The 11,318-nt window shown below is 54.3% G+C and overlaps 2 protein-coding genes across 3 annotated transcripts in view; one reads left to right on the forward strand and one right to left on the reverse strand.

Moving 5' to 3' along the window:
* The window catches only part of ADGRA2 (adhesion G protein-coupled receptor A2), a 46,123-nt gene extending 41,368 nt beyond the window's left edge, over positions 1-4,755 (forward strand). Inside the window, exons 16-19 of one of the 2 annotated variants that reach the window (XM_021942203.2) lie at positions 277-400; positions 896-1,041; positions 1,533-1,622; positions 1,859-4,755. In XM_021942203.2, coding sequence (XP_021797895.2) covers positions 277-400; positions 896-1,041; positions 1,533-1,622; positions 1,859-3,131 — 1,633 coding nt within the window. In that variant the 3' untranslated portion in view covers positions 3,132-4,755. The remainder of the gene's footprint in view (positions 1-276; positions 401-895; positions 1,042-1,532; positions 1,623-1,858) is intronic. The other variant, XM_031669481.1, reaches the window with a different exon arrangement.
* Positions 4,661-11,065, reverse strand: BRF2 (BRF2 RNA polymerase III transcription initiation factor subunit). The gene is made up of 4 exons (XM_003902644.4): positions 10,139-11,065; positions 9,113-9,172; positions 7,676-7,997; positions 4,661-5,995 (listed from the first exon to the last, which is right to left on the reverse strand). Exons 1-4 carry the CDS (start codon positions 10,290-10,292, stop codon positions 5,272-5,274), a joined length of 1,260 nt encoding a protein of 419 aa, XP_003902693.2. The 5' UTR covers positions 10,293-11,065; the 3' UTR covers positions 4,661-5,271.
* Positions 11,066-11,318: the final 253 nt, after the last annotated feature.

Consider the following 11,318-nt stretch of genomic DNA (forward strand, 5'->3'; position numbering starts at 1 on the left):
GCGCGGGTGGAGGGTGGGCTCACTGAGTACTTGGCAGGGGTTTTTTCCCCAGGTAGGTCCACATGACTTTCTCAGCCTCTCACCCATTTGAATGTTCTGGGGTTGGAATCACTTTGAGGGGTTAAGGACTCCCTGCCCTGTGGCCTCTGTCACATTCCCACCCATGCACACACGCAGATATGTGCCTGCCCCCCCGTGGCTCTCCCAATGGCCTGGAGACCCCATGGGCCTGACCTTGGGTTGAACGGTCATTAATTCGAGACTGTTTCCGGGCAGCTCCATCCGTGTGTCCCGGAAGGGCTGGCACATGCTGCTGAACCTGTGCTTCCACATGGCCATGACCTCTGCCGTCTTTGCGGGGGGCATCACACTCACCAATTACCAGATGGTCTGCCAGGCGGTAAGCAGGCAAAGGGGCTTGGGGGGTGGTGCTTCAAGATGAGTGCTGGCACCTAGGCATAGAGTGGGGAGATGCACTGGAAGAAAATGGCTGGTGCTTATAGGCCGCGGCTCCATGGCTTCCTCTGTGGCAGCCTTGGAAGGCAGGGATGGTGGGGCATGGAGAGTGAGAGTAGGGGTAAGAACCAGATCAGAGAGAATGGGGAGATGGGCTTCAAAGTGGAAATGGGGACCTGCAGTGATAGGGAGGTGGGGGATCAGCCAGATAGCCATATCAGGGTCATGGGAAGTCTTGCAGTGGGAGAGAACCCTGGGGTGGAGGCAGAGGGTGGCAGCAGGGATGGAAGCTTGGCGAGTGTACGGGGAGTGGGCTGGGTAAAGTAAAAAAGCTGAGGAACGGAGGCTGGAAGCCTGGGAGGACACCAGCAGGGCTGAGGCTCTGGGAGGGTCCAGTCGTAGCCCCCAGGTCCCCAGCCTTCGTGCCTTGACCCTGCAGGTGGGCATCACCCTGCACTACTCCTCCCTGTCCACGCTGCTCTGGATGGGGGTGAAGGCGCGAGTGTTCCACAAGGAGCTCACCTGGAGGGCACCCCCTCCGCAAGAAGGGGACCCCGCCCTGCCTACTCCCAGTCCTATGCTCCGGTACATATTTTGAATTCCAGCTTTGCAATTGGGGAGGGACTCCAAGGCAGGCGTAGGAAACCTCCCAGGGTGGTTGAAGGGTGGGTTCAAGGTCCCTGGGAGATCACTCTCCAAAGACAGGAGAGGCTAGGCCCTAGACAGCAGGTCACACAAGACCATGCAGTAGGGGACATCCTGCGGGCTTCTGAGGCATGACAAAGCCAGGGAAGGAGATGACTCCAGATGTCATAGCAAGGATCCTGGGAACCTGAGTGGCACCTCTAACTTCTGCACTGTTTAAGGTGAGAGAGCAATTCTGACCTTTGCCCCTTAGAACAGTCATGGCCAAGTCCAAGTAGTCCCTGCAGGGACCTTGCATCCCTGGCAAAAAATTCTGAGAATTTAAAGGGGAAAAACGATGGGACAGAGACACCAAGGAAAGGGCTCTGAACACCCGGTTCTTCCCTTCCCTTTCCCCACCTCTGGGACCCCCAATCCCTCATTCCCTCCAGGTTCTATTTGATAGCTGGAGGGATTCCACTCATTATCTGTGGCATCACGGCTGCAGTCAACATCCACAACTACCGGGACCACAGCCCCTAGTGAGCACCCCTCCCTCCTGCCCCAAGCCCACCTACCTAACACCGGATGCCTTCCACTCCACTGGCAGGGCCACCTGCCAGGTCCACCCAACCATAACCCAACCCAAGCCCATGCATGCTGACCAAGCCATCCTTGTCTCTGCACTCACCATATCCTGTCTCCCCCACCACCCCGGCCCCCAGCCCCATCCCGGCCATGCCCTCTGGCCTCATCACTGCTTCTGTGTCTCCTGCAGCTGCTGGCTGGTGTGGCGTCCAAGCCTTGGCGCCTTCTACATCCCGGTGGCTTTGATTCTGCTCATCACCTGGATCTATTTCCTGTGCGCAGGGCTGCGCCTACGGGGTCCTCTGGCACAGAGGCCGAAGGGGGGCAACAGCAGGGCCTCCTTGGAGGCAGGGGAGGAGCTTAGGGGTTCTACCAGGCTCAGGGGCAGCGGCCCCCTCCTGAGTGACTCAGGTTCCCTTCTTGCTACTGGGAGCGCTCGAGTGGGGACGCCCGGGCCCCCTGAGGATGGTGACAGCCTCTATTCTCCGGGAGTCCAGCTAGGGGCGCTGGTGACCACGCACTTCCTGTACTTGGCCATGTGGGCCTGCGGGGCTCTGGCCGTGTCCCAGCGCTGGCTGCCCCGGGTGGTGTGCAGCTGCTTGTACGGAGCAGCAGCCTCCGCTCTGGGCCTCTTCGTCTTCACCCACCACTGTGCCAGGAGGAGGGACGTGAGAGCCTCGTGGCGCGCCTGCTGCCCCCCTGCCTCTCCCTCGGCCCCCCACGCCCTGCCCCGGGCCCTGCCCGCCGCCGCCGCAGAGGACGGTTCCCCGGTGTTCGGGGAGGGGCCCCCCTCCCTCAAGTCCTCCCCAAGCGGCAGCAGCGGCCACCCGCTGGCTCTGGGCCCCTGCAAGCTTACCAACCTGCAGCTGGCCCAGAGTCAGGTGTGCGAGGCGGGGGCGGCAGCCCGCGGGGAAGAAGAGCCGGAGGCCGCGGGCCCCCGGGGAAGCCTCGGCCCCCGCCACCCCAACAACGTGCACCACGGGCGTCGGGCGCACAAGGGCCGGGCCAAGGGGCACCGCGCCGGGGAGGCCGGCGGCAAGAACCGGCTCAAGGCCCTGCGCGGGGGCGCGGCCGGGGCGCCCGAGCTGCTGTCCAGCGAGAGCGGCAGCCTGCACAACAGCCCCACCGACAGCTACCTGGGCAGCAGCCGCAACAGCCCGGGCGTCGGCCTACAGCTGGAAGGCGAACCCATGCTCACGCCGTCCGAGGGCAGCGACACCAGCGCCGCGCCGCTTTCTGAGGCTGGCCGGCCAGGCCAGCGCCGCAGCGCCAGCCGCGACAGTCTCAAGGGCGGCGGCGCGCTGGAGAAGGAGAGCAAGCGCCGCTCGTACCCGCTCAACGCTGCCAGCCTGAACGGCGTCCCCAAGGGGGGCAAGTACGACGACGTCACCATGATGGGCGCGGAGGTGGCCAGCGGCGGCTGCATGAAGACCGGACTCTGGAAGAGCGAGACCACCGTCTAGGGTGGGGCGGACGACGCGGTAAACGGGCTGGCCACGCGGCTCCTTCCCCCACTCCTCAGGGCCCTCGAAGGCGTCTGCATAGTAGCAGGTTGGAGGTGGAGGAGCCGATGGCTGGAGGAAGCCCATAGGCAGATGTTCCCCCACTTGCCTAGAGGGCATCCCTCTGGGGTAGCGACAGACAATCCCAGAAACATGCATAATACATTTCCGTCCAGCCCGGGGCAGTCTGGACTGTCCGTGCCCTCCCAGGAAGGGAGAAGGCCTCCGTCTGTGTGAAAGGGCACAGCACAGCCCAGGTGGACCCTCCCCAAGTACTCCCACCCCCGCCTACTGTCCATGTGGCCTCACTGGGGACCATCAGCCTCACCAGCAAAGCAGAGATGAGAGCGTGGGAACTGTGTCCTTTCCTCCCTGCCCTCTACTGATTTCAGCCCAGCCCCTGCCTAGATCCTAAGTCCCTTTTCCTCTGGGGTTTGGCTGGCACGACAGCCAGCTCGGCACATGAGGCAGGTGATATGAAGTCACAAGGTGCTGCTTTTCAGATCAACTATGCAAGAGGGGAGGGCGGGGCCATTGAAAGGCAGCTCTAGACATCAACCAGTCCTGGGGGAGGGGAGTGGGAACCGGGCACAACTAGGAACAAACTCACCATTCCCACAGGAGTGGTACTTAAACCAGACAGCAGGGTTCAGAGGTGGCACACCGGGACAAAGCCGAGGCCCTGCACCTCAACAGCTCACTGCCAGGTGCCTGTGGGTGAACTGAGGGGAGTAGAGGGAGCGGGCAGGTGGAACTGGGGCAGAATCTAGTCATGCCCTAAAGCTAGTCCTGTAAACAGTGGCGCCCCCATAAAGATGCAGGTGGTGTTTGGAGAAGCAGTTACTTTTCAGTTACAAGATCCATCTCCCCAGTCTCAGCCTTACAACACCAAGAGACTATGGAAGAGCGCTTCCTTGCCTCCATGAGGCCAGATGGAAGAACCATCCCAATCATTTGATCTCCAGCTCCATAGTAGAGAGACACCTACAAAATGTCAAACCAGCTTCCTGACTCCCAGGAGCCCAAGCCAAGCCCAGAGGCAGCGGCTGGGGTCCCTGCAGATCATGAGGGGCCTATGCCTTTATTACTCTTAAACACCGGCACCCATCTTTTCCCCAACCTAAAACCAACCACCAGCATTTCACTACAGGACCAAATGGAAACAGAGGGAACCCTGGGTCTTGGGAAGAGCAACAGGAAACCAAGGTCTGACCTAGGTTCCCTCCCAGTCTTCACATCATCCTGGCCTGATCACCAAGGTGACAGAGGACACAGGGGAGGGGAAAACCCACACACACTCCTTGGGATGGGTCCTGCTATTTATGCTTGCTGCACAGACATATTAGAAGAAGAAAAAAAAAAAGCTTTGTATTATTCTTCCACATATGCTGGCTGCTGTTTACACACCCTGCCAATGCCTTAGCACTGGAGAGCTTTTTGCAATACGCTGGGGAAAGGGGAGGGAGGGAATGAAAGTGCCAAAGAAAACATGTTTTTAAGAGCTCGGGTTTTATACAATAGAATGTTTTCTAGCAGATGCCTCTTGTTTTAATATATTAAAATTTTGCAAAGCCCTTTGAGCTACTGCCTTAGTCTACCCGCTGTCCTTTTGTTATGAGGCAGAGGATCTCATGACACCACACACACAAACCCACCAATGCCTGTGAATGGACGTAGGGCCAGGAATTCCCCAGTTCCCACTCCTCTGAGGGCTGATACTGCTGGGAATGCCAACTGCTCCACAAGCAGAGGGACACCCCCTCAGGCCTGCAGGAGGAGCAGCAGCAGTGTGGCCAATTCAAACCGGCAGCAGAGAGCCTGACATTTTCCCATCCATCCATGAGGAAAGCCATCTCACAGAACATGGACATAGGCAACTTGCTCTCCCACCCCAAGGGATGGGAGTCTCTCCTACCTACAGTCATCCCTGCACTCCTGACTTTACTCCAGGACCCAGGGTCCAACGAATGGCAGAGCCCATCTTAGTTCCTTCAAACAAGAAAGGCAATACCTACGGACTTGTGTACACTTCCGTCCTTGGTTATGACAGGACTGTTATCAAGCTGTCAGAACAGGATGAAGTGCTCCCAGTGGATATCCATCAGGGAGGGTTAGGGACACTTGTGGCAGCCTGTCTAGCAGCCTGGGCTCTCTGAAAGTCCCTAACTTCCTGAGGGGTACGCAAATACTGTTCTATTTCACTATCAGAAATGTTCTCATCTCCAGTGACGGTGGAGACAGGGGGTGCAGGGCAGATCCGCTTTGGGGGCTTCAACATGCAGGGTGGCAGGAGAAGGGCAGGACTGGCTGGCCGCTTCCCCTGGGGCAAACCTAAGGAATTATTTCCCACCTCCCCTTCTCTCTGCCCCTGTCCCCACGCCGGTGGCTCCTTCCCTCGGGTCTCCACTTCTGCTGTCCCATCCCGAAAGGCCAATCGGACCAGCGAGTGGCGGTGCTGGAGAAGGTCACCGATGTGCTTCACCACAGACCGTTTGTCAAGTCTCAGAACTCGTAACCAGGCCAGCTGCTCAGCCATCCGCAGCAGCACAGCCAGAAGCTCCTGCAGGCGGGAGGACGCGGGGTAGGGCAGGTCCACATTTGCCAATTTACAAAATCGGGCAAGGGAACATGAAAGCCGATCTGCAGGCTGCAGCGACTGCCAAGCCAGGAAAGTCGCAGCAGTGATGACAGGCAAGGGATGCCGCCCAGTCACCAGCCACGTCTCGTTTGCCAGCTCCACCAACTGCAATGTTCGAGACAGCATCTTCTCTTTGTCTTCCACGTATTTGGCTGGCACAGAAGGTGAAGCCTGGAACAGTTTGAAGCTGAAACAACCAAAATGAGGGTTGGATCTTAATGATACGGGGACTGCTCTCCCACGGTAAGGAAAGGCAGCCCACTCAAGATGGGGAAGCTATTCTGCCCTCGGGAATACTCAAGCTCACTGGGCAGCAAGTTAATAAAGGCCATGAGAGAAAACAGGGCGTCTTCCGCTTTGTTAGGGGAAGGCGGAGGGATGCAGGAGAGCGCAAACATTTATTGGGCGCCTCCCAGTTGCCTCTGAGTGCTTTACAACGTTCTCATTTAATCTACGAGGATGTACACCATTTTATGTGCATGTATAGTTGAGAAACTTTCCCATAGTCATCCAGCCAAGCGGTAACCAAGCTTCAGATACAAGGCTATTTGACACCAACAGCCTCTGCTTTTAACGTTGTTTATCAGAAAAAAGAAAAGAACATAGCTACTTCAAACAAGAAAAGAGCCAGGCACAGTGCTCATGCCTGTAATATCTGCATTTTGGGAGGATCAGGTGGGCAGATCGCTTGAGCCCAGGAATTCCAGGCTGCAGTGAGCTATGATGGCGCCACCGCACTCCAGGCTGGGTGACAGAATGAGACTCTGTCTTTAAAAAAACTAGAAAAGGCTTAGCTTCTAAGCCCAGTTCTGTCATTAACTAATATCCTTTCAGCTTCCTCTGCAGATGATCCTGCTCAGATGGAGCTGGGCATTCAGCCACAAAGGCCGTAGCACAGCACAACTCTAGGAACTGCCACGCACAGAGCACATAACATGAGTGGCGCAACTCAACAGCCCTGCGCCAAGGCTCAGACCTATTTTCCCCACGTCATTAGGTTGCTGTGAGGGCAAAGGGGTTTGACAATTATAGCATTCTTTGGCAGGGTGCAGTGGCTCACACTTGTAATCCCAGCACTTTGGGAGGCTGAGATGGGTGGATCGCTTGAGCCTAGGAGTTCAAGACCAGCCTGGGCAACATGGCAAAACCCCATCTCTACTAAAAACAAAAAGTTAGCCAGGCATGGTGGCACACACCCGTATAGTCCCAGCTACTTGGGAGGCTGAGGCACAAAAATCACTTGAACCCGGGAGGTGGAGGTTGCAGTGAGCCAAAATCATGACACTACACTCCAGCCTGGGCAACACAGCAAGATTTGGTCTCAAAAAAAAAAAAAAAGAAAAAAAGGAAGAAAATTAAGCATTATAAAAATGTAAAACAATATTAACCTTATTAGTACAAGTATAAACTATAGATCTTTCTCCCACATCCTTTTACATGGATCTTTGGTCAAAAAGAGATGGCCAAGGCCGGGTGTGTGGCTCACGCCTGTAATCCCAGCACTTTGGGAAGCCAAGGCGGGCGGATCACCTGAGGTCAGGAATTTGAGATCAGCCTGGCCACATGGTGAAACCGTGTCTCTACTAAAAATGCAAAAAAAAAAAGAAAGAAAGAAAAATTAGCTGGGCATGGTGGCAGGCACCTGTAATCCCAGCTACTCTGGAGGCTGAGGCAGGAGAATAGCTTGAACCCAGGAGGTGAAGGTTGCAGTGAGCTGAGATCACACCACTGCACTCCAGCCTGGGTGACAAGAGCGAGACTCCATTTCAAGGAAAAAAAAAAAAAAAAAAGAGATGGCCAAAGGTCAAAGGATTCAGGTCTAAGGACCCATTCCATCCCATCCTACTGTCTCCCACCAGGAAGGTACCTGCTGCAATAGGTCTTCACCAGTTCTGCCAAGCACAGAGATGGCACATCCAGTCCCAGGAGCTTTACTATCTGCATGTAAATGCTAGAAAACACATCCAAATCTGCATACAACAGCGTGCAGATGGCTCCCATTGTTAGGGGCCAGTTATGCTGTCGGCAGGTGATTAAGACGCAGCACCCAACCAACACCTCCTTCTTTTGCAGCCTGGCCGCTCGGATGCCAGAGTGCCGGTATGCCTGTTGGTAGTAGGCAACCGCGGTCTCCTCAAATGTTGGTGGCAACTGCAGAACTCGACAAAGGTCTCTCACTCGGCGGAGACCTAGGAAAAACCCATAGCAAAAGTTAGAGGGGTCAAAGGAGCTATCGTGCACCTCCTAGAAAATTCTGCGAGGACTCATTTAGATCTGCTAAACTTGCCTCAGATATCAGACGCGCAAATTATGTACCTTTCTGGATAGACAGGAGTGACACTTGGTACAGTCATTCTAAAGACACAAAAACATCTGTGTAAAGAAGTCACATTTCAGCCCACTAGTTTTTGCAGGCTGATTTGATTCAGGGCCAAGCCAGTTTTATCCAGGCTCTTAAAGGCTACCTCAAACATACATCTGATCAAACCCAAACCTTATACTGAATTGCTGCCTCTCTCAGAACCATCCCTGTTTTATTTTATTTCATTTTATTTCATTTATTTTATTTTCTGAGACAGAGTCTGGCTCAGTTGCCCAGGCTGGAGTGCAGTGGCGCCATCTTGGCTCACTGAAACCTCCTCCTTTTGGGTTCAAGCGATTCTCCTGCCTCAGCCTCCCGAGTAGCTGGGATAACAGGTGTGCACCACCAGGCCCAACTAATTTTTGTATTTTTAGTAGAGACGGGGTTTCACCATGTTGGCCAGGCTGGTCTTGAACTCCTGACCTCAAGCGATCTGCCTGTCTCAGCCTCCCAAAGTCTGGGATTACAGGGGTCAGCCACCATCCCCATTTTAAATTCCTAATTACCATTCTCTTCTACTCTACCTCACACCAGCAACGCTGAAAATAGGAAAAGTGAAAAGCTGGACTAGGCCACCAGGATAGTTTTCTTTTTTTAATTATTATTTTTTTGAGACAGAATGTCACTCTGTCACCCAGGCTACAGTGCAGTGGCACAATCTCAGCTCACTGCAACCTCTACCTCCCAGGTCCAAGTGATTCTCTTGCCTCAGCCTCCCAAGTAGCTGGGACTACAGGTACGAGCCACCATGCCCAGCTAATTTTTGTATTTTTAGTAGAGATGGGGTTTTGCTATGTTTGCCAGGCTGGTCTCGAACTCCTGACCTCAGGTGATCCACCTGCCTTGGCCTCCCAAACTGCTGAGATTACAGGCGTGAGCCACAGCACCCAGCCTAGGATAGTTTTCTTTAAAGCCACTGTGTTGTAAAAGGTCAATTCTCACCTCGTTGCTGGCTGCGACTAACTTGTTCATCTTCCCCTGTGCTTCGGGAATATGTTACCTCTGTAAAATAATAAACAACAAATAGTGTGCTTAGCCTTTATACATCAGACCCCTGCCCTCCCACCACACAAAACCAGGACGCAGAATTCAAATCACTGAGCATCTGCTGCTGCACAAAGGCCCCAACTGATTTTCTGTCTACAAGCGGTTCCGAATACACAGAGACTGGGAAAGGTGAGGACTGCACTAAAGCAGCTCCAAGTTTTCGAAATTTCCAGTCATCCTTCCAGTACATTCCATACAGGCAATTTTTCTAGTAGCAGATTTTTTTGTTGTTTGTTTAAGGAGTCTCCCTCTATAGCCCAGGCTGGAGTGCAGTGGTGCAATCATAGCTCACGGCAGCCTTCAATTCCCAGGCTCAAGTAGGCCTCCTAACTCAGACTCCTGGGTAGCTGGGATTACAGGTGTATGCCACCACACCTGGCTAATTTTTAATTTTTTTTTTTTAGGCAAGTATCTCGTTACGTTGCCGAGGCTGGTCTTAAACTCCTGGGCTCAAGCATTCCTCTCGGCTCTGCCTCCCAAAGCGCTGGGATTACAGGCTTAAGCCACTCCACCCAGACAATGGCTGCAGATTTTGAGGGCTGCCATGGTCAGAAACTTGGAAAGCAAAGAAAAGTAATGTTTTTCCAGTTTGTGCTTAAAACTATTTCAGGGTAATAATACATGCTATAATCATATCGGCAATCCTTCCACAATGACCAGACATGGCAAGATGAGTGGAACTTTCTGTGTCACTTACTCAACATTTATTACCCGCACCATCTACGCCCTACACTAAGTGCTGGGAAAACACAGATGAATGGCAGCCCCCATCTCCTTCGGCTCCCTCGCTCACTTTAGGTCATTTTCTCTCATATTAGGAGTGCGCGTTACAGTTAGGAGTATGCGGGGGGAGCGGGGAGACAAAAGGAATCTGATGTTAATCCCTCCACCGCCCCAGGCTGTCCCCAGGGCCACAAGTACCTCGGAGATTGCCCTCGTCGCTGAAGGTAGTGGTAAGGACCCCCTCGGTGACCACGCAGCCGCAGTCGGAGCACACCAGCTGGCTCTGCGAATAGTGTGAGTCTTCCACCAGCTCCGTGGAGCCGCAGTCAGGGCAGCGGCCTCTGCCTGGCATCTCACAACCGGCCCCAAAGCCGCGGAAGCCTTCGGAGACTCCTGCGTCTGCAACAGCAACCGTGCGGCAGCAAGAAGTAGAAGGGGACCCTTCAGAGGGTTGCACCTTCGTCTTCCGGCCAGTGCCACGGCGCGATAGGCAGTTCCCTCCGCGGGGAGGCTGAGCGCCACTTCCGGTCGGTTCCTCCGCGGGCTCGGGTAGAAACGTGAGCTAGGAGAGGAGGTTCCTGGTCTGAACTGTAGCTCTATGGTTTCCCTGCTCTGTGTAGTTAGTTTTTGGGACCCAGACTGGGGCTTGAATTTCGGTAAGTTTCTGCCTACATGGACACGTATAATAAACAGGAGATTGTTGTCACCCCTGAACAACCCTCCTTTTAAAGTCCTAAGGCAATCGCAGGTTGGTAATGAATGTTTAATTTGGCCATAGAAGAAAGTATATTTTTTAAAGGGAGAGTAGTGGAGAGAGAGCGAGAGCAGGAAACTGTGTTCTGCTTTCCAGAGCTGCTTCCTAAAGCAGGTACCTTCCTCTCTTTACCTCCTGTTTTTCTCAACTGTAAAACGAGGAAGTTGAAATAAAATCCGGAGTGGCAAACCCAAATGCTTTTGGAGGCCAGGCAGGAATGTCTAAAGGAGTTTGGACTGAACGAATGTGGAGTGATGGAGCTTTTGGCAACCTGGAGGAGTGCAAGCACGCAGATTCAGATGTTTCTTTAAAAAAAACCTTGAGCTAGCCGGGCGTGGTGGCTCACGCCTGTAATCCCAGCACTTTGGGAGGCCGAGGCAGGTGGATCACCTGAGCTCGGGAGTTTGAGACCAGCCTGGGGAACATGGTGAAATTCTGTCTCTACTGAAAATACACAAAAATTAGCTGGGCGTGGTGGTGCACGTCTCTAATCCCAGCTAGTCGAGAGGCTGACGCAGGAGAATCGCTTGAACCCAGGAGGCGCACGTTGCAGTGAGCTGAGATCGCGCCACTGCACTCCAGCCTGGGTGGCAGAGCGAGACTCCGTCTCAAACAAAACAAAAC

This window comes from Papio anubis, chromosome 8 (assembly GCF_008728515.1).
Source record: "Papio anubis isolate 15944 chromosome 8, Panubis1.0, whole genome shotgun sequence".
In the NCBI taxonomy this organism is placed as follows: Eukaryota; Metazoa; Chordata; class Mammalia; order Primates; family Cercopithecidae; genus Papio; species Papio anubis.